Here is a 22,875-nt window from a genome sequence, read left to right as displayed (position 1 = left end):
CGATAAAGATTACCAATACTTCAAGTTCTTTGCCAAAATCTATAACAACAGTAAGAAAGAAAACGTAATGAGAAATATTCATAACAGATGCTATTTATCGTCTGCTTTCCGTTATCTGGTCACGTGACTTTAAAGTGTGCCACGTTATAATGTGTATTGGATGTGTATAACCAGTGTTTTCGTGTAGATGTTATAATGTAGAATTAAGTGACAGATGGACTGAGCATGCGAAGGATGAAATAAGTTATTCAGAATACATATTTTAAGGAACAAACATGGACGATGAAGCAGACGAGAGGGAGGAATGGTACGAGAATGGTAAGTCAATCAGTTTATACACATCACCATTTTGCTTCCGAGTTTGCAGGGGTTCCTGTTAGTATTTAATATTTTCCAGACACGATTGCTTATTGTAAGTTAGTTTAAGTTAATTTGTAATAGAATAGTATATAGGTCATATGAATTAAGCCATGTTGACTAAATATTGCTATCTTATACAAACAAAGATAACTGATGCGAAGTTGGCCCAGACTAAGTGTTGTCTCACTCTATAGGGGTTTCTGAGAATTTTTCCACATTATTCATGCATGATACATGTAATCTCACGCATAATTGATGTAATATAGCTACAATTAACATTGCTAATTGATACTGCTGTAAAGTTTCTAAATATTCACGCATTTTACATGATGAAACCTATCCCTTGGCAAAATATGTCAAACATGCGCAATTATTTTTTTGTAAATGTCAGAAAATACTTCATGAAATGTTTTAGCTTTGCACTTGGTGGATGACGAAATTCTTTGCGTGCGTGTATCTCCAAGGCCATACTCTTACATTATAAGTTGTACAATATAAGTTTACTGCCTGTATTGTCATAAACAACAGATTAGAGCACATGTGCTGATGTAATTATACGTATTATTTACTAGTGACTTCATATGATATCTTCAAGGTTTTACCAAATAAGTGTCTCAGTTCTCTAGCAGGTCAAGGTCAGTTTTTGAGGAACATAAAACCCCTGGTGCTACATTCCAGAACTACTTAGTTTGCATTTTTGTAGGAGATGAATGAAAATGTGATGTTTTTGTAATTAATTTTTGTTTAATTAATACGATATGTTATGTTTGAGGGAGTGGAGTGTTGTTTAACTGTATAAGGCTAGTATCACAGGGTTAAGTACTGTCTTTTAAAGTTTAAAAGACACACTATTCTATCCTTTATTGCAGATTCTTGAAAGATTCCTGTGCGTTTGGAATAATCAATACGTACATTCATCGAGACTGCTGTAGTCAATCAATGATTCCACTCCAAGAATGAGTCATTTTTTTCCAATATATAATGTCCCCCCCCCCCCCCCCCACTTCCTCAATAATCGTTATCAATCTAGATCTCTATTATATTAATTCAGTATTTATTAAGATCGTTGACTTGAATCCTGTCAGGACATAAAAACCCAGTGCCTGCCTTTCGTTTTTCGGACAGACTGTCTACATGTATTGTATAATGCTGGAACTGTTCATGCTTCTGTCGCGTGGCTTTGCTATATAAATCAGATATTCAATATATCGGTGTCACTCTCATGTTTAAGAGCATGGAACACGCAGAAGTGTGCATTATATATGCTGCATTCTGCTCATGCTCATGGTTAATTAATTACATAAGATCGACACACACTCGCCACTATATAGTCAACTAATTGAAGAATTTTTTACATGGACGTGTGGGTTTTTCATAGCAGACAAAAAACACCTTGAAATAACTCGACATACGTTCGTTGAATTACTACACTCATTTCGACAGACCCTGGATCACTGCATTTCTACTGTAAAATTTTAATGAGCTTAGTTGAACCGTAATAGTTGATGTTGTTTTTTTTCTGTCAGATTTTCACAAACCCCGAAACCACCACCTTTAACATTAGTTGACAATAAAATGTGTTTACTGTCTGTCGAATAAACCGAACGCCTATCTGTCCGAGCGTCTATTAGACATGAAACAGTATTTGCTTGTTTACAATCATTATTTTATCACATACCAGTTATCTTACAACCAGACATATTTTCAATATTTGTACCTATTTGAGAGAGAAAACCAGAACATCCATTTTCATATGGAGTCAGTACAGAGAATAAATCGAAATTAAAAATCCTCTATTAACCTTTAGCCTGCTAGCGGCAAGTGATTCTGCCTTTGCGACCAGAGCAGACCAAGATCAGTTCGCAGTTCGCTATATAGTCAGTAAATTTACAGTGAACATTCCTTTGAATAATAAGTGGTATTGCCAAAATTGAAAGATTTTACAAAATTTAGCAGGGTAAAGGTTAAAAAGAAAGATACTAGAAAGCATCATATAATTGACTTTCAAGAGTCGCCGTAAAACAAGAACATATTAAGGACAAAACGGAGCAAAAGTCCGAGAGAATTTTGCGGCTTATAGTATTTTTTCTGTCTTCTCGTTGTTGCCAGAGGAGTCTGGAAACTAATTATGTTCCGTGGAAACATTCATTATTTTCCACTGTTCTGTAATGAAACGTACTGTTCTCGTACGTCAGTTTCTTATTTGAGCCGCGCCATGGGAAAACCAACATTGTGCGTTTGCGACTAGCATGACCAGACTGTGCGGATGCGCAGGCTGGTATGGACCCATGCTGGTCGCAAAGCCACTGTGTTGGTTTTCTCATGGCGCGGCACATTTAACTTTTAGCTTGCAGACGGCAGGTGATTTTGCCTACACGACCAATGCCGATCAGGACGTCTAGGCTGATCATGGTCTACACTGTTCGCTGTTTGGTCAGTAAGATTTCAGCGAACACCCCTTTGAATAATAAGTGGCACTGCCCATATTGAATGATGGATCAGTCCATTTTAGAAATTTAGCAGGGTAAACGTTAATGTAAGTAGTAAAGCGATAAATTGTGCATGTTTAAAAACCATACATGTTAGAGAGTATTTCAAGTTATATTGTTTCTTTATGCATTTCTGATGCTATGGTCGCTTAAGGATGGTCCTGATTGCATAAGAAAACCCCAGATTAAGGTGTCTGGAGGTTTCAAATTTTTGTGCAATCAGATGAAATAGTAGTGGCTGTGTCTGGATCGTAGTCTTTCTGTGTCTTGCAGCATTGCTCAGTATACATGATATTCGGCATTTTGTGGTAATGAAAGTAGTATCACCCAATAACGATTTGATTCGTCCCGAAATGCTGGCTTTCATAGTTCTGGCTCAAAACTGCAACCCAAACCTTATTAAACAAATGTGGTTGAGGGAAGGGAATATGGGGTTAGCTTCGTTGGTGCAAGCAAAGGTTGTATATAAATTTATATTTGTTCTTAGTATCCGTTCAGTCGTTTTACAAGGTATTTTGTGCTATATTTTCAGATTTACAGTTGGCGGCGGAGCTCGGTAAAGCGTTGTTAGAGAGGAACAGAGACTTGGAAGGGCAGTTGTTCCAAACTCAACAAGTTACTGAGGACCAACAACTAGAAATTGACGTAAGAAGTTGTTCATTTCATTTAATATGTCTGCAGTATACACTTATTGTCTGTGTACCTATATAGTGTTACTGCTGACAGGCAGACGGTTTTATCTTCTGCTAGTGATACTATATTTGTCTGCCTTAAATAGATATAATCAGTAATTTCCAAGCTATAATCACCTCTTATCCGACATTATATATTGATTGTAGGGGAAGTTAGTTATTGAACTGTGGTCCGTATTTGTGAGCATGGTAATACATTGCAGAATTCCGATGCTCCTTGAATACTTATTTATGGCCCTCGGGTCAGGTATCAAGTACGTTAACATCACAAACGTGAATATCGTACGCACAGCAAGGGTCCATAAACATCACATCGTGTTAGGATATGGATACGTGATCATCACACAGTACACGTTCAAATCACAAACGGTAGAGTAGATCGTATGATCTGATATCATAACACAGGAAGGGTCCATAAACATCACATCGTAGGTAGGATACGTGAATATCATACACACAGGAAGGGTCCATAAACATCACATCGTAGGTAGGATACGTGAATATCATACACACAGGAAGGGTCCATAAACATCACATCGTAGGTAGGATACGTGAATATCATACACACAGGAAGGGTCCATAAACATCACATCGTAGTAGGATACGTGAATATCATACACACAGGTAAGGTCATAATCACATCGTAGGTAGGTACGGAATATCAACCATCAAACATCACTCGTAGGTAGGATACGTGAATTTATCAAACATCTATATCGGATATTCACAAACATAACTATCGCAGGTAGGTACGTGAATATCACACACACTTAGAGTCCAGAAACATCACACACAGGTAGTTGTGTTGAAATGTTTTATTTTATTTGATGAAAATTTTACATCAATGTATATATTGTTGCAGTACTTAAACCATCAACTTGACACACTGCGAGAGTCGAGTGAAGCAAAGAACAAGATTTATGAAGAGATTGATAAGACGATACAAGATCTGGAAAGTCGCAATCAGAAACACATTATTGACAGTAAAGCTGATAAACAGAAAATGGACAGGTATGACTGATTGGCATATGAATTTATTAAGAACCGTTTAATTGTTTTCTTGGCAATGTAATTTTTACTGTGTATAGTTCTATCAGAGATATTTTGCACATCAAGTTGAATGATAAGTATGTAAGTAATATGTTTAGTACGCCATTGCCGAAATCGATAGCAGAAAGATTTTGAACAAAATGCTATCTAACTTTTTTTTAACGAAACATTTCCATTATAGCAACATCATCGGGCCATTCAGTCAGTATTTGTTTGGTAAACACCCCTTTTAACAGTTAATAGTACTATCCTAATTGAAAGATGGACACGTTCATTATAGAAATTTAGCAGGGCAAGGGTTAACTGAAATTATAAGGATTAACTTTTCTGGTGTTCATGCATTCGTAAACTCTGCCTTTATGTTAAATGAGCCGCACTGTGAGAAAACCAAAATACATGTAGTGCGTTTGCGACCAGCATGAAGTCTGGTCAGGATCCATGCTGTTCGCTAACAGTTTCTCTGATAGCAATTAGGGTTTGAAAGCGAAAGCTGATCTGGATCCATGCTGGTCGCAAATGCACTTTGTTGGTTTTCCCGTGGCGCGGCTCAAAATATGTTTTTTTATCAGGCATAAACAACAGGATATTGATCTATTATCTATTCCTAGCTACCCCGTAGAACTCTTTTCTTTAGCGATATATTTTTGCTGAGTGGCATCATCATCACCATTCATCTTTCTTGCAGACTGGCAGAAACAGTGCGAACTTTGGAAGAAAAGAATGAAGAACTGTCTAAAAGAGTTGAAGACCTCAAAGCCGCAGAACGTGAGAGAAAGAAGATGCAGCAACAGCAGAACAAAGACACGCGCCGGGCACGTAGTCTAGCAAACCTCCCGGATAACAAGGAAAACCTCGATATATGTTACGAGAGGATTGGTAATTGGACGTATAATGAAAGGTTTAAGAACTCGAATTTACCGTTGAATCCGTATGAAATTGAGATTCGAAATCAACAAGAAATCATCAAACGTCAAAAAGCGCAAAATATGCTTGATAAACGCAAGAGGGAGGACTTTGAAACTGAAGTAGCATTACTATGGGAGGAAAACACGTCACTAGAAGTGAAAATTAAGATTTTAGAAGAGGATTTATTGAAATATAAGAAATTACAAGACGATATTCAGAAAATCAAAATGGAATCTGGCAAGTACTGTATTAATTGCGGAAAAACGCTTGGTGTGTCAAAAAAGAATATTCTGCAAACTGAAGTTGAAGACGATGAACCACAATTTAATAGTGAAGGGAAAATTGTGAAAATGGAAAGTGGTGGTTCAGTTTATGGTAGTCGTGAATCGTTAGACCAGGTTGCTATGGAAACAAAAGAGACCATGACTTCAATTGATAGTCCGGAGAACCCGGATGACGCTGGAATTTCCATTTTGAACGAGTTAGAACTTCAATATCAGTCTTTATTTAAGAGATATGAAATGTTATTGCAGAAAGGCAAGCGTCCGAGTAGTCTATTATTAGAGGACGATGAAGAAGCGGAAAGGGAGCTTGAAAAACGTCTGTCCAATAAAGCAGTGCAGACGACAATTAAACTGACAAAACCTGGTGATGATCTTGAAAATCCACCATATAAGATGATATTCAGAGACATTTTCGCCACGTTGAAGAAATCGCGCATAGAAGAATCAGGCGAAGCGTCAGTGACGTCACCGGAAATGCAACACGGCAAAGCGACGCACAGCTCTAGTCCAGTTCCCGACGCCAGATAAAAAATCCTTCGAGTTTTTGCTTTTTGCTACTGATCAAAATTGGACTTTGAATTTCATTTTGATGAAGTTTTTCGGTGGGATCAGAAATTACTCTGACCAATCTTTAGACAACAGATACTTTATCATAGGATTTGTTATGTATGTCGTTCTGTATTAATATTTGTGCAATAGTTCTATAAGCCTGGCTGAGGTTTTTGTCTTTCATGGTTACATAGATAGTTCACTGTCTGTTAACTGTAACTCCGTGTTATGTTTGTTGTTTTTATTTTCATTGAGACTTTATAACCACCAGATGCAAGTTTGCTTCATATCTATTCTTTTTGGATAGAAGTTAATGCAACAAGAAATGTCTGTATAAGTGTTCCACGCTGCTTTGAATAAATCTCTACAAGATCTAAATTGACTCGTTCTTTGTTACTTACTTCTGATTTTATATGGTTTTACGGCATACCAATACAGTGCAGGTCTTCTGGCGCCCAAACAGGACTAAAATATCTTGTTTCATATAGTGTAAATATGTTAACTGTACTGTAAAATTAAGAAATTATATAAGTTGTTCAGTCCCACCCGTCACATCTGTGTACTTACATTTTATCTCGCCAAGTCCAATAGAAGCGAGACCAGATTTTTTTTTCTCATGAAGCAGCTGGTGAGAAGCACCTTTAAAGCTTTTTCTTTGCGTGGTCAGTCAGTTCAAGGGTTTATTTAAAAAAATACTATAAAGGATCTTGTGATTGTGTAAACTTTGTCTCGCATCGTCATCAATTCTAACACTACCTGGTTTATTAAGAATACTGAAAATATGTTATTATGCAAAATAAAACACCTTTTGTGAGTCACTGTTACGCTGTAGTGTCAAAAGTGATAGCGGCGCGCTGGGAAGGAAGACCGCAAAACGACACTGATCGGGATGGATTATTTATGACCACAAAGTGACAGGAAGTGATGCACTAGTGTCCTATGGACACACTTCTAGTTATTTTCAACAATAATACCAATTCTCCAACGTATATGCTTGACGGTATATTTGTAACTTGTAAGAATATCTACATTTTTAAGGTTGCACTCATTCTTTTATTAAGGGACCGCAATGATCGAGTGGATAAGGTCGCTGACTGAATCACTTGTCTCTCATCGATGTGGGTTCGAGCCCCACTCGGAGCGTTGAATTCTTCATGATAACTAGATTTTTTCTATCTTTTCCCCCATCTGTTCTCTCTTCTTTTCTCTTCAATAATATAAATTTTTGCATACCTATATGAATAACACATTTTGCAGCCAAATCTCATGTAAGGGGAGGGTATATAATAATGTTGAAAGAACTTGTTACCCATCCCTTGTTAAGTTTTGTACTCGAGATGTAAATATTATATAAATTGGTATGTAATAAAATATGTTTAAACGAATTATTCACGTGGGCAAGGTCGACGGTTCTACCCAGGTGCCCGCGCGTGATGAAATAATGCACGGAGAGCCATCTGGGATCTTCCTCCTTCAACAAAGCTGGAAAGTCGCCATATGTCCTATATAAGTGTCGGTGCGACGTTAAACCCAACAAAAAATATGTTTTAACTACGCAGCTAGATAATTCCGAGCAGCTCCTATTATGTAAATACGTATTTTGAATATTCTGGGTAACGCGGTGGTATAATGGTATCATGCATGACTGAAAATCCAGAGGTCAAAGGTTTGAAATCCGGGCCAGGCCTCCGGGGAATTTCTGACACTACCATCTTGTTAAGAAATCAGTACTTATTCTTTACGGAAAAGGAGGTACACATGTATCGGTATAATCAAAATATTAAATACATATTTAAAAGTTACGCTGAGTATTAAATGGGAATAAGATGTACTTAAACTGGTACTGTATCCGGCAGTATCGGCCTAGACTGGATGTTTGGGAGGTAAATATGACGCCTGTCGTGGTTTCGGCTGAAAACAAGTTGTTCCATCTATTCCAGATGAGGACTTTCGTCGACTTCCCAAATTAAACAAGAAACTTTACTTTTAACTTTTTAGCATGTCGGCACGCTGAAGCTTTATGCGGCATTCATTGTAGAAAATGTTGCAGCAGTATTCCAAAGTCATGCTTTTTACGTATTGTTTAACAAACAGCTCGAATACATGCAGGAACGCTGCCATCGTTGCAGTCTATATTTTCTTTATATTGTTGGCTTAATTAAGTGGAAACTAAACATTTTACAGCAGGTTGTGAGTAGACGGGTATATGGTGAGCAATATTTCAATATTTTACAGAAAGTGCACATTGCAACTTCATAAAAAAAATTAGGGTTCTCCAATATGTTGGTTTCCATTAATTAAACAGGAATGATGTCGGCATGTTCTAATCTCTGTCCTGGCCTGGCCCGATGAGCCCACCCTTACAGAAGCAAACCTCTGTGGCGTACATGCTGCGTATTTGCTGTGTATATGCCGCGAACACAGTAGTACGCCAGAGGAGTACATTTTACATACACCGCATGCCGCGTACATGCTGCGTACTATTTCGACGAGTACACAGCATGTACGCAGGAGGTCACTAGTACACTTCAAGTACGCAGCACAGACTCTGAAAATTTAAGGAGTACACTGCATGCGCAGGAGGGACTTGTACAAGAAAATAGTACACTGCATGTACACCGCAGGTACTTCGAAATTTATAACACTTATATTTAGCTGCATTAAAGTTGTTTCCCCTTGATGCAGTTACGCCATTTTCTTCAGATGTTTACGAAATTACATGCTACAAAAATTGATTTATTTCATTGAAAAGTGGATGAAGAAAAGCATACTAATTTATTTGATAACATCAATCTACATTATTTTGGTAAGGGTAAATACTTATTGATGCATGTCACTTATCTTTTTTCTGTTTTTTTTTTCTGTCCAAATGATCAGCATTTGCATAAGAAAGTTGGTGGGGCAAGGAATTTACATTATCACAGCAGTTTCGCCACAAGAGTACACAGCATGTACACACCCGTTAACCGGTTCCGAGCAAAACAGTTCGTGGCGGACAAAACAGTTCACCAATATTTTTGCCGGTATCTGCATTGGGGTAAGTATTCTCCATCCAAGGATCGGTTGGTGCAAAATATGTTAAAGATTTTTATTTCTGTAAAAAGTAGCATGAAAGAAGAACATGCCATGTGCTTCCCGCTTAAAAGTAACCTATATCTAGTAAGTTAGGACAAGTTAAAAGTGTAATTTTGTTGAACAAATGTGAAAACGAAAGTTTATCGCGGTCTATTTAATTCACTTTTCAACTTAGGTCTATTGTATTAACGTCAACCTTTAAAATAATGTTTGCCCTGAATATTGTTCAATTTTTAAGCGACAAAACGCAATATTCAACGAGTTATAGACATTAAAACATGACGTGGTCTAAAAAAAGTGTGGCGGCATTGCACAGCTCAAAATTATTTGTGTGGCGAGCAAGAGCAGTCCTGTGTCTTTTTTATTTTACTTTAATGAATGGTCTAAATAGTGATATCAAGCTTGTTACTCATTGTAATCTGACAAAAACAAATGGTACTAGCTCAGCAATGTTCAAAAATACAGCGAAGATGTCATGAAGCAATTCTTATGCATATAGTGATGTAAAATATGCGTATAATGATTATACACATCGTCAGTCCATAGTTGGCACTATTTAACCAGCACATGTATTTTGTAAAAAGAACATATTTTTGGATTTTCATGTTATTGCCATGCCGATTAATAATATCATATATTTACTGAATAACTCGGGCTTGTTAGTGGATAATCATTACTATTTGCCGGAGGTCTGAATGCAACCACTTCATAAATAGTTTATAATAGACACCAGAAATAGATTTTCAAGTTTAAGTGAATACGGAACACTATTTGTTTATTTGTTGGTTCCGGTTGTAGCGTCATTTCTCGACAGTATTTCAGTTATTCAATGACGGGCCTAACGTATGGTGATCCTGTGTTTTGTACCGGAACTACCCTGTTCGCCACAAAAACTACTGCCAACCTTTCCCCATGAATCTGATTTAGAACATTGTCTTCTATTAAATAGTTACAGAGAACAAAAGTTCCTTCCGGGTACTGAAACTCAAACTCACAACCTTATGATGTATAGCTTTCCCTGTTGATCTAAGCTAGTGACCTTTCTTCGAAATTTGGACTGGTTATCTATATAAGGAGTCTTGTAATTTAACAAGTCTAATTATCCCATCAGCTACCAAAATTTCCCAATTTTTATTCACTTATTGGATCAATATGCTAGGTAATAGATTCCCTACTAGTGATTCAACAAAGAAACTTATTGACCTCCTTATTGATTAAGTTATTGCTTTCATTGCGTCCATTACTACAAAACGTAAATTCATCAGAAGTTCAATAAATGACCTGTAACATATACACGTAATAACAAAAGTCATTACATGTATATGACTATTTCTATATATCACCTGTTCATAGTTTGTTATATTGACCGGTCTGTAGTTCCACAATAAATTTTGCTGGGCTATAGTCAACTAGAAGAAAAACAACACGAAAATCTTTTTGTTAAAGTAATGAAATAAAACACTCATTGAATGGCTAGTCGGTAAATAATTAAAACCACTGAGCCATTTTATAAGTGTATACAATTGTCATGCACTGTATGGCTATTACAGAGGTGCCGAATTAACTGGCTATAAATGTCAGCTATTGCATTGCAGTAGTAGTACAGGCACATATGCATTGTGATCCTGAAAGAAATATCACAAATGATAAAATAAAGTAAGTGGAACATTCCTAAATGGAAAGGCATCACATCAAACTATCGTACCACTGCAAACATAATTTAAAAATGTAGGAGGACGTGTTGATGATTGTTAGGCGGTTGTGTGATTAATATATGCTTTGACTTACATCTGTTTGTTAATAAAAATTAGTGTAAATTGCTGTTGTCTGATTAAAAACGTTATTGTTTTAAGACTTATGAGCTTGATATCACTATTTAGACCATTTATTAAAGTAAAATAAAAAAAAAAAGACACAGGACTGCTCTTGCTCGCCACTCAAATAATTTTGAGCTGTGCAATGCCGCCACACTTATTTTCGACCATGTCATGTTTGAATGTCTATAACTCATTGAATATTGCGTTTTGTCGCTTAAAAATTGGACAATATTCAGGGCAAACATTATTTTAAAGGTTGGCGTTAATACAATAGACCTAAGTTGAAAAGTGAATTAAATATACCGCGATAAACTTTCGTTTTCGCATTTTTTCAACAAAATCACACTTTTAACTCGTCCTAACTTACTAGATATAGGTCACCTTTAAACAGGAAGCACATGGCATGTTCTTCTTTCATGCTACTTTTTACAGAAATAAAAATCTTTAACATGTTTTGTACCAATCGATCCTTGGATGGAGAATACTTACCCCAATGCAGACACCGGCAAAATTATCGGTGAACTGTTTTGTCCGCCACGAACTGTTTTGCTCGGAACCGGTTAACGGGTGTGATGTATGCAGCAGGAGTACACAGCATGTACGCCGCAGGACTCGGGCCAGGAGTACACAGAATGTACGCCGCAGGAGTACACAGCATGTACGCCGCAGGAGTACACAGCATGTACGCCGCAGGGGTAGTACACCGCAGGCTCATTTGCATGTGAAAAGTGTATGTGCCGCGTACATGCTGCGTACTATTTCCCGCATACTAAATTCCTCTACTATGTAGTCCACAGCATGTACGCAGCAAGTAGTACGCGGCAGAGCTCATTTGCATGTCAAAAGTGTACTACAAACGTACTATCGGTGTATGTGCGGTATATATCCTGCGTACTATTTAAAGCCCTTGATTTCAGTACACATCATGTACGCATCATATACGCTGTATGTACATAGCAAGAGTACGCAGCAGGCCTTTTTCTTCTGTAAGGGCAATTTTCGACTGGGCCGGGCCAGGCCAGGCCAGGCCATAGATTTCAATTTCGTAAACGGTGAAAGTGATTTCTATAGCATCTTTAAAATCTGACTTTTGGAACTTATTGAGGAATAAGTTTGGATATGTCAGACATTATATAAATACATTTTGAATTCCCAATCTGTAAAATTATACACCTGGGAATAAGCCTGTAGCTAACATAACTATTTGTCTAATTTAAAGGTGATGCCTGTGTAACGTTTCAGTGCCACACAAATCCCGTCGGTGAAAAGCTAGCTCATCACCAAAGGTGATTTAATGTGCATATATACTGTCATCTTACTCCAATGACAATTGACAGGTTTACAAATTTGCATATTAATGGAATTACTTCCCTTTATGCATTCAGTAATCGTTACATTACTTTCCCCTCCGAGAAATCTCGTCCCGAGATTTGGCCTAGGAAATACATGGGTAAGGCAACTCCAGTCCGGCAGTTGACTTCATTCCACCGCTGCCACCATTTGTAACGTTTCAGTGCCACACAAATCCCGTCGGTGAAAAGCTAGCTCATCACCAAAGGTGATTTAATGTGCATATATACTGTCATCTTACTCCAATGACAATTGACAGGTTTACAAATTTGCATATTAATGGAATTACTTCCCTTTATGCATTCAGTAATCGTTACACCTGATTAATTGTTATGACTATTGTCAGGGGATCTCCACCTCAGTTGACTCTTGACTGGTGATTTGGTTTTCCCCCAATTGAATAACCTATCTAATCATTATTATTTTGTCTATTGAGGATTATATTTAGTATTGTCCGAAATTATTGAACTAGCACTCAAGAGTATTCCGTATGCTTCCGTAAAAAAAATTCGGTGCCCTAACATAAATAAAAATAAAAATATTGAAAATCAAATAATATATAAACATTTCTTTACCGCCAGGTCGTACATGCAGATATAGTTGTGCTAACAAAACGTTCAGCTACCAAACTCGGGACAGTAAGTTCGAAACACCTGTTTGACCATTTTCATTATCATTTTTTTTTTAATTTCATTTGTAAATTTAGAAGGCAGGAAAATTGTCACTTATCGTGATTTATTGTTCATTTATTGAAAGAAATACACAAGTATTTGACATTCTTCTACATACAAGTTACTACCATAAAATGTTGTAAGAACAAAAACAGTATCAATAAAATGACATTATATTGATTTAATGAAAACAATCTGAATTGAAATCGAACCCACGGTAACATGTGTGAAAGTCGGAGAACTTACCACTACGCCACTGTGCCATTGGTAAACTATGCATGATATTTCAGGTTACAAATATGGTGTAAAATAAAGAAAACGCCCGAAAATATTGGCGAAGATTAATGCGTGGCACCTGTCAATACTAACGGACAACAACTTTCAATTTCTAAAATAATGCTCTCTCCGTTCTAGGATGGTGCGGGGAAGCGATAAATAAAAATTAATAAATGTAGTTTAGGTTATACACATACTGAATATTTTTGTAAGATTGTTTTTATATTGATCTAAGTATGTGGGGAAAAAATCCTACAAAGTTTTGTGAAACAGGCTCAAGAGCATCTTTTAGCATTAAATATATCACTTAGAAATAACATAAACACAATGCACCATTATTTTTTTGTGCAAGAAAAATATCAATAATCTAAAATGCCAACACCCTGACAATGAGTTAGAGGTCCCACAATGAATATTATTTTTATGACTCTTCCATAAATTGAACATGAGCTTAACTAAACCAAACACACATTAAAAGTTCAACTGAACAGTTAAAAGGTCAGCTAAGGATAGTAGGGACACAACCTGTAATTACAATTCCCAAAAAGATGCATTCGCTGCATGCAAATATTCAGTTATATTGCAGCAGGTAAACTTATCAATGAAATTAGCCATTAGTTTTAAAACCAAGTGTTTAAGTTGACTTAAATAATTGGATCACAGAAAAAATGGGTAGTTATCATTTAGTTACACCATTTTCTTCAGTGCAAATCTTATTTCAAATAAGATAAATGATGGCTAATTAATGATTCTCCAGAGGACTGGTTTCTCATTTTGTTTGACCTGCAGCAAGTAAACAATACAGGTTAATACCGCCTGCTACTGTAATTGTATATTTAGATTTTATGCCATTCATCATGTACAATAAAATCTGGCCTGGCCTGGCCCGGCCCAGTCGAAAATTGGGCTCATCGGGCCAGGCCAGGCCAGGCCAGGCCAGAGATTAGAACATGCCATGATGATGTCAAATGACTTATGCTTGTCCTTATCCCTGTCCCCATTACCTTAACATTTCTCTTGTAAAAAGGACAAGGCTTATAAAAGAGATAATTATTGATAAAATACCACTTAGTTCCGTCCTGTGGTCTCTGTAGAGACACTTGAGAATTTGTAATTTAGCAGCTTTTACACATGGCGAAGAAAGGCCGCTATCCAAGATAGCCTGCAGTAATGCTACCACATCGTCTGCTGATTAAACAGTTCAAGAACATCCAGTATCATTACCGAGAACTTTCATCGCCACAGTGTCATACCTATCCTGTTGTGAACAAAATAATTGTTAATATCAGAACCAGTTAATTTTTTTTTCACGAAACTCGTAGTTTTACCCACTAGAGGGTTCGACGGCGTAAAATGGAGAATTCATCTAGACTGTGTCCTCGTTAAATGTTTGCAAATGACAGAGCGAGAAGTATTTATCAAAGATACTAAATAACGGCGGGAGGTCTCATTGGCATTTACCAGACTGTTGCTATTCTCAGGAGGGGATCTGACAACCTTAAAACATAAACACGGCGTAAAAATGCAGAATTCATCTAGACTAGACTATCAGTGTCTAGGTTTGCAAATAGCAGTGAGAGGTATCAGATCACAGAACGACAAATGGCTACCTTCATACTAAACTAACAGCAGGAATTCTTGTTGCCATTTACCAGACTGTTGCTTTTCTGAGGAGGGGATCTGACACCCTGAAAACATGAGTTGTATAGCAAAAATAAAACTTGACAATACTGAGAAAATTATTCTTTCGAGGTATTTAGGTAGTACCTTTTGGTACTTAGGTAGTCCTTAAAAGGACTGTTTGTATGAATGCTGCACGCACATGCTGAATCTATGAGCCTTCCTCATATTCATTAAGACTAGCGTCGTCAATAATTTCAATCACTTCTCCATACAGTCGACGTCGGAGGTCGGCAACATTCGTGGCTTGGATGTATGCATACTCGTAGTACATGTTCCTGACGCCCTCGATTACGGCCAGCTTCAGACGTAGGTTATACCGGAAACGATGAAAATTTTCATCTTTAGCTGTCTTGTATCTCTTCGTCACATCCTCTAACTGCTTGTTCATCAACGTTATCTGGGCGCATGATTTCTGTAACTTCTTTTCTGATTCTAGCAAAGCTTGTTGTGCAGCTGCTGTGATGACTTCGTTCGTTTTCATTGACGACATTCTGTTTTCTGTTTTCCGTTTAAGAACACTTCAAGCGTTTGATGCAACATTAGGTTTGATCGATTTTCTGATCAGACCGCTGTTTAAATGTAGAGTTATGACACTTGACAGTGGCATGTTTGAACAAGATATTAACACCTTTTAATCACTCTTTTGATCACTCATTGGGTTAATAAGATTAATCAGTTTTGAGTCATTAAAGAGTAATTGCCAATTATCAAGTTGATTTGTTGATATTGTAAATCTTTTTAAAATTATATGCAGATATATGTACCAATTCCAAAATATTTTATTACATAAAACATCATTACAATGTTTATAGTAAATATAAAAAATCATGAATGTCTCTTTTTTTAATCTAGTTTTAATCTGTTAAGCATCGTAAAATATTTAAGTAAATGATACTGTATTATTCCATTTGTGTATATACATAGTTCGACAGATGACCTGTTCATCCTCAAAAACTATGTTTACTACACTTTACACGTGCTAACATGTTTAATTGTATATATATATATATATATATATATATATATATATATATATATGTATATGATGATGTACTATGTACAAGTCAAAATAAAACGTGTGTTCTGTTCCTGTTCAAGCTATTCTGGGCCAACTTCACCAGGACAGACTTACAAGCATTTCAAGTTCCTTCCACAACACAACAGCTTTTGTTACTCTTTGTATTATTTTCAGGTAATATGCATTATGCACACGAGATATGTCACCAAATTCATTACAGTTTGAAACACTTCTGCGTTAATTGTTGAAAACCTCGTTAATTACACTTTTCACATGTTAAAGTTAATATAAAAAAAATATTCATTCGTTGCTAAATTTCAGCTTGCTTTCATGGGATATCCCTGTTAAGCTGGAACAACTGATACGTATTAGACCTTCCTGTGTTAAGTGATGTACGTATTTCATGGAAAGATATACCAGATATAACAAAATCATAAAAAAAAGTTTGAAATGACGCAGCTCTGCTTGAACCTTTTTGAGTACTTTCGGCAATAATACCGTAAGAAAGCAACACTTAGCAAAAATGTTTGTTTATAGACTTTTTGAGTATAAATTAAAATTCCATTGATCTCATTCTTACTTGATCGGTGTAATTCAACCGTAATAAAAACCTGTCAATCTTGTCACTGTCAACAGGCATGTGTTAACCAATCACTGCACAAAGGGCCATTTACGGTCACGTGTCAAAAATTCATGCTAACACAATTAACCTGCTGCTTTCTTCTGTCAAATAGCTGAAATTCTTATCATTCTTGCAGAAACATCTCAAGTCAGAAATTATAATAGAACTTTCTTAAACGAGATTCTTTGAAAGAAAATTTCGAAAGTCATGCGCTCAGATACAGCTCAAAGACGTACTGCAACTCTATGACTGGCGAAGAAGGATAACTACCGGTACTACCGGTACTACCGCCTGAATCTTGCCGTTATTGAGGAAGTTATTGAGGTATGAAATGAAATTTGGAACTACAAATGAAATGAAATTTGGAACTATAAATTGGAAACACCAACCATTCCAAGGTTTAAAATAACATCCTGCCACGGGATCATCCGCATAATCGAAAGAAGTTCCTTCCAGTCACTACAATTAATCTCACTTGTATGAAGAGCATTTTATTTGCCAAAGAAATCGCATTTTTTTTTTTTTTTGTCATCATGAAGTTTTCATCTGAAAACCATCTTCAAAACTTCTTTTGTATGCTGTCTTTCTTTTAGTACAAATAACTTCACTTTTTTCTTATCCCCGTTTGAATCACTGACCCACACCTCCATGAATATTTTTTTAAACGAAAATCGTACAGCTTTACCTATTAGAGGGGTCACGGTGTAAAAATGCAGAATAGTGTACGTGTTTGCAAAGAAAAAAAAAAAAAAAAAAAAAAGAGCGAGAAGTGTTTGATATGGCTATTTTCAAACTCAATCGCGGTTACGTAGCAAAAATAATAATAATAATAAACAAACAAACGCACGCACGCGCGCACGCATGCACAGACGCAAACTTGACAAAACTGAGAGATTTACTCTTTCGAGGTATTTGGGTAGTACCTTTTGGTACTAAGGTGGTCCTTAAAAAGGACTGTTCCACACGAGCAGAATATATGAGTCTTCCTCATATTCACCTAGACTAGCGTCGTCAATAATTTCAATCACTTCTCCATACAGTCGGCGGCGGAGGTTGGCGACATTCGTGGCTTGGATGTATGCATACTCGTAGTACATGTTCCTGATGCCCTCGATTACAGCCAGCTTCAAACGTAGGTTGTACCGGAAACGATGAAAATTTTCATCTTTAGCTGTCTTGTATCTCTTCGTTACATCCTCTAACTGCTTGTTCATTAACGTTATCTGGGCACATGATTTCTGTAACTTCTTTTCTGATTCTTGTAAAGCTTGTTGTGCAGCTGCGGTGATGACTTCGTTCGTTTTCATTGACGACATTCTGTTCTATGTTTTACGTTTTAGAACCGTTAGCGTTTGATCGACTTTCTGATCGGACCGCTGTTTAAATGCTTCATATACATTTGACTTTGACATGTTTGAACAAGATATTAACACCTTTTAATCACTCTTTTAATCTTTCGTAAATCATGCGTAAACAAGATTAATCAGATTTTAAGTTTAGAGTAATTGCCAATTATATACATGTTATTTGATGTTTTGTTATTTTAATTCTTTTACAAATCAGTGATTTTTCATCATATTTACACAATCGCTTCATTAAACATTGAATTATATGCAAAAATATTCAATTTGTAATTTTCTTTTTTATCTGCTTTAATATGTCTGTATATGAATCTGTTTGCTATAGGTCAAAGCATAAAAATTATGTTGAAGTAATGTAATAAAATGATATTGTATCGTTTGAGTGGCTGCCTTCGGTTAAATTAAGGAAATATGCCACGAGCCGACAAATCAAACAGTTTTTATGAACTTTTACATAAAACTTTCACATGTAAAAAGTGTAATCAATGAATTTACTGTTATCTATGTAGAATTGAAATTTGACCCAGAAATGTTTTACTGGCCAGTTGTGAATATGGTAACATATCTCTTGTGCATGACGCATTGCTACAAACTAATTCAAATTGAAACACAAGTTCAAGCACTTGGCCCGAGCTAGCTGCTCTGTACCATAACGCTATAACCCTACACTGAACAGATTACCCATCATTGCTTCAACTGAGAAGTAAATCATTCGTAAATTAAATCAATCATGAACAATTTTGTAGTTCAGTGGATGTCACCAAAGAAGTATAAAATACATTTATTTATTTATATAGGTCTTTGATGTCACAAAGAGAGAAGATGTATCATAGACGTGTCGTAACCTATGAGAAGTCTGGCTATTGCCATACAAGAACATACTACGGACGGAACAGGGTAGTGTAGCGTCTTGGAGTATCTAAAGTACTATGACATAGGACTTTTAAAGTTGTTATTTGTATAGGACTCTTTTCTGTACTTTTTTTTTTGGTAAAATGTTTTACATTTCAACATTTATATTTCCAAGGTCTTTTTAGTAAACGCACTTGTTGGTAAGGCTCTATGGGTAGGGTGGTGTGTGGCATTTCTTTATAATACAGTATATGATGGCACCATTAACCGGGGGATTTGAACCTTTATATGCAGCCCGTCTGGGCGTACCAGACGCTTTAAGCACTGGTATTGGCAATAGAGGTAAAATGACCTCAAGGGGAGGGGTGCAGACATGACTGTTTGTTACAATAAGGCTGTAATTATTATCATTGTCATTATTGATTATTATTATTATGTACAACGCCATTGAATATATCATTTATAAAAATAGGCGTTTAATCAAATTATTCAGTTTCAGTTTTATGATTGCATACGTCATGTTTTGTGATTTTCCTACATATCTGCGATATGTCACATGTTTAATTTCATATGAAAAGGGCGCTCAACAAATCTGGTACAATAATAATAATAATTTTTCGTTAAATCTAGAATTTTAGTCGCCATTTTTTATCTCAAAACTTCCAGATAAGATTCTTAAATATAGAGAGCAAACTCTAAAACTCTAAAACTATACAGGTTCTTTTGTACTTAATAACCAGTACGTCTGTGGGAAAGCCTTAAAGGCTATGAATGTTTTGTCATATAATATAAATAAGTACGAATTATCACCACATGTTGTATTGCAATTGTTTGACTCATTTGTTGGGTCTATTTTAAATTATGCTTGTCCTGTTTGGGGATTTACCAAAAGTAAGGATCTAGAAAGGATCCACTTAAAATTCTGTAAATCTACTTTGGGTGTTAAACTTAGTACCAGTAATGCGGCAGTTTATGGCGAATTGGGAAGATACCCTTTATACATAAATAGATATGTTCAAATAATCAAGTACTGGTTTAAATTATTGCATACAAACAATATTTTACTAAATGTAGTGTATGACAATGCTTTAAATGAATGTAAGAAAGGTGTTAAAAATTGGGTTTCCAAAGTAAAATGTTTGCTTGAAGAATATGGTTTTTCAGATATATGGAATAACCCACTTGCTTATCAGTCAAATGTGTTTTTACTAACATTTAAAGAAAGGGCTATAGATTGTTTTAAGCAAAAGTGGTTTTCTGATATTGCAAACAACAATGTATTAAATACTTTGTATATGTATATTAAACCTGTATTTGGTATGGAAAGTTATCTAGAAAAATTGTTTGTAAAAAACTAGGCAATATTTAACCCGTATTAGGGTATCTGCACATAGTTTGCGCATAGAAACTGGAAGATATGGTAGAGATAGATTGGAGAGAAATCAAAGAACTTGTCAACTCTGTAATGTCCACGATATTGAGGACGAGTTTCATTTTATCTTGAAATGTAACTTTTATAATGAATATCGTAGCAAATGTATACAAAGGTACTACTATGAAAGACCAAATATGCATAAATTTGTCGAACTATTGCAGTGTACTAAAAAATCGGTTCAGTTAGGGTTATGTAGATATATCAGATTGGCAAGCGATAAAAGGAATACTATGTTACTTAGATAATAAGGCAACATGTTCATTATGTCTCCCACCACACAGTGGTGTGGGAGACATATTGATTTACTCCGGTCTGTGTGTGTGTGTCTGTCTGTCACAAAGATTGTCCGCACTTTAAGTCAAGCATTTCTCAATCGATCTTCACTAAACTTGAAAAAATATGTGTGACCATAAGACCTCGGCCATGTTCGATAATTAGCTAAACCGGTCCAGGCATATTGGAGTTACTTTGGAGTAACGGCCATTGATTTACCGAAAAGTCGGCCTTGTTGCTCTTGTCCGCAATTTAAGCCAAACATTTCTTATCCGATTTTCACCAAACTTGAACAAAATGTGTTTGACCATAAAGGGCCAAGTTGGAGTTACGGCCCTTGAATTACCGAAAAATCAGCTCTTTTGCTGTTGTCCGCACTCCAAGTTGAACATTTCCAACATGATCTTCGCCAAATTTGTACAAAATGTGTTTGACTGTAAGACCTCTGACAAGTTCGATAATGAGCCAAAGCGGAGTTTGGGCCCGTTAATTGTTGTGAGTGATATGTATATAAAGGCTTAACTTGCAATTTAGATGATTAGGCAGTTGGGGGAGGCATTCCCTTTTCTTAAAAGCAGCTCTATTTGTAGTGTTGTTATGATTGTTTCATATATTTTGTATACGAAATTATTATCTGTGCTCATCCCACATTGCATAAAAGCATTGACAATTATAACTGCATGGAAACATTAATACCAGCAGGACTAACATCTAGTTATTTTTTTGTCATAGTGAATTATACATAGTTCATTCTTCCAGATAGTTTATGTAACTATATCAATATTGAATAGTAACCACTGATGTTGTTATTGTAACGTTTTTTGTGTTCCTTCGCAACATCATCATCTTTATTTTAAGACCGTTACGATTCGCGGGTCTTTTTGCCCCGGGACGTCCCAGTTTACATTTTTGGGTTTGTCGCAACAATTGAAAGGGAAACAACTGCTACATCTTTATTTACAGTTAAGTAGTTTTGGGTTGTTCCCCTTGAGTTATCATTGTTATATAGGTACCTAATTACAGTATCAAACAAGTGATTATTTTGATGCTGGGTGTCATGGTGGTTGCTGTGTTTTGGGGTTCTGGGGTGTCTTGGGGTAAAAAGACCTGCCCGTTACGGCTTGTTACGATCCGTTCTCCATTTAAAGTTTAAATTTTCAACAACTTTGCCACATGATCATATCTTATATGTCAATGTATATCATGTAATGAGGTACTGTATGTACAAATTACTGAATAAACTTCTGTTCTGTTCTCTTCTCTCTCTCTAAAACGGTTTAAAATAATGAAATAATGCAGCTCTGAACAAATTGCCACATTAAAAAAAAGCAACAATCTGGCAAAATTGTTTATTTTCAGACATTCTTGAGTAATTAAAATTGCATTGATCTCATTCTTACGTGATTGGTGTTAATCAACCGTGATGAAAACATGTCAAACATTCCACGGTCAACAGGCATGTGTTAACCAATCAGGTTGCACAAAGGACTTTTGTCCAGTCGCGTGTCAAAAATTCCTGATGACATTAGCAAGTTCTGTCTTGTGTCAAACATATGTTATAAATAATTTGACTTGATTATAATTCTTGCAGAAACGTTTCAACCAAGAAAGTTTAAAACAAAACTATTTCAAATCCAGAATCAAGTATGTCGGCACGAACAAACTCACAGCAGAAAATGTTGCAGCAAACGACACTTCAAGAAGCGGAGAGAAAATTCCGGAAGTCATGCTCTCAGATCGTATTGCTTAACAAACAGCTCGAATACATGCAGGAACGCTACCGACGGGCAAAGAGGGACAACTTCCGGTGCTACCGTTACAATTTACGCCTGAAACTGGCCGTTGTTGAGGGAGTTAGAAACATGTTCTACGAGTACGCACATATCAAAGCGGAGGAAGTTGCCGAACTTCGCCTGAAACTGTTTGGCGAAACAGTAGAAATAGTTTCCGACGAAGCCGACACTGATTCAGACGACGAAGAAATTGAACTTTGAGCAGTGAATGGAAAGCAACAGCCCTTCTCAGGGCTAAAACAAGGTCCTGCACGGGACCACCCAAATCAGTCGAAAGGAGTTCCTTTCAGTTAATATTGTCATTTTCATTACCTCTTAT

At 36.3% G+C, this 22,875-nt stretch overlaps 1 protein-coding gene across 1 annotated transcript; it reads left to right on the top strand.

Moving 5' to 3' along the window:
* Positions 1 to 100: 100 nt before the first annotated feature.
* Positions 101 to 6,708, top strand: LOC123563749 (cerebellar degeneration-related protein 2-like). The gene is made up of 4 exons (XM_045356741.2): positions 101 to 318; positions 3,382 to 3,494; positions 4,404 to 4,552; positions 5,277 to 6,708. The coding sequence occupies exons 1-4, from the start codon at positions 276 to 278 to the stop codon at positions 6,307 to 6,309; spliced, it is 1,338 nt and encodes a 445-aa protein (XP_045212676.1). The 5' UTR covers positions 101 to 275; the 3' UTR covers positions 6,310 to 6,708.
* The last annotated feature ends 16,167 nt before the right edge of the window (positions 6,709 to 22,875 follow it).

This window comes from Mercenaria mercenaria, chromosome 2 (assembly GCF_021730395.1).
Source record: "Mercenaria mercenaria strain notata chromosome 2, MADL_Memer_1, whole genome shotgun sequence".
NCBI lineage: Eukaryota > Metazoa > Mollusca > Bivalvia > Venerida > Veneridae > Mercenaria > Mercenaria mercenaria.
Note: the sequence above shows the minus strand (reverse complement) of the source record. Positions and strands in the feature narration are given on the sequence as shown.

Bases quoted from the DNA above. Each gene is read 5' to 3' on its own strand.
- LOC123563749 (XM_045356741.2), top strand. From the start codon at position 276: ATGGACGATGAAGCAGACGAGAGGGAGGAATGGTACGAGAATG. The intron at 319-3,381 runs GTAAGTCAATCA...CTATATTTTCAG, and splicing joins GGAGGAATGGTACGAGAATG to ATTTACAGTTGGCGGCGGAG. The intron at 4,553-5,276 runs GTATGACTGATT...TCTTTCTTGCAG, and splicing joins GATAAACAGAAAATGGACAG to ACTGGCAGAAACAGTGCGAA.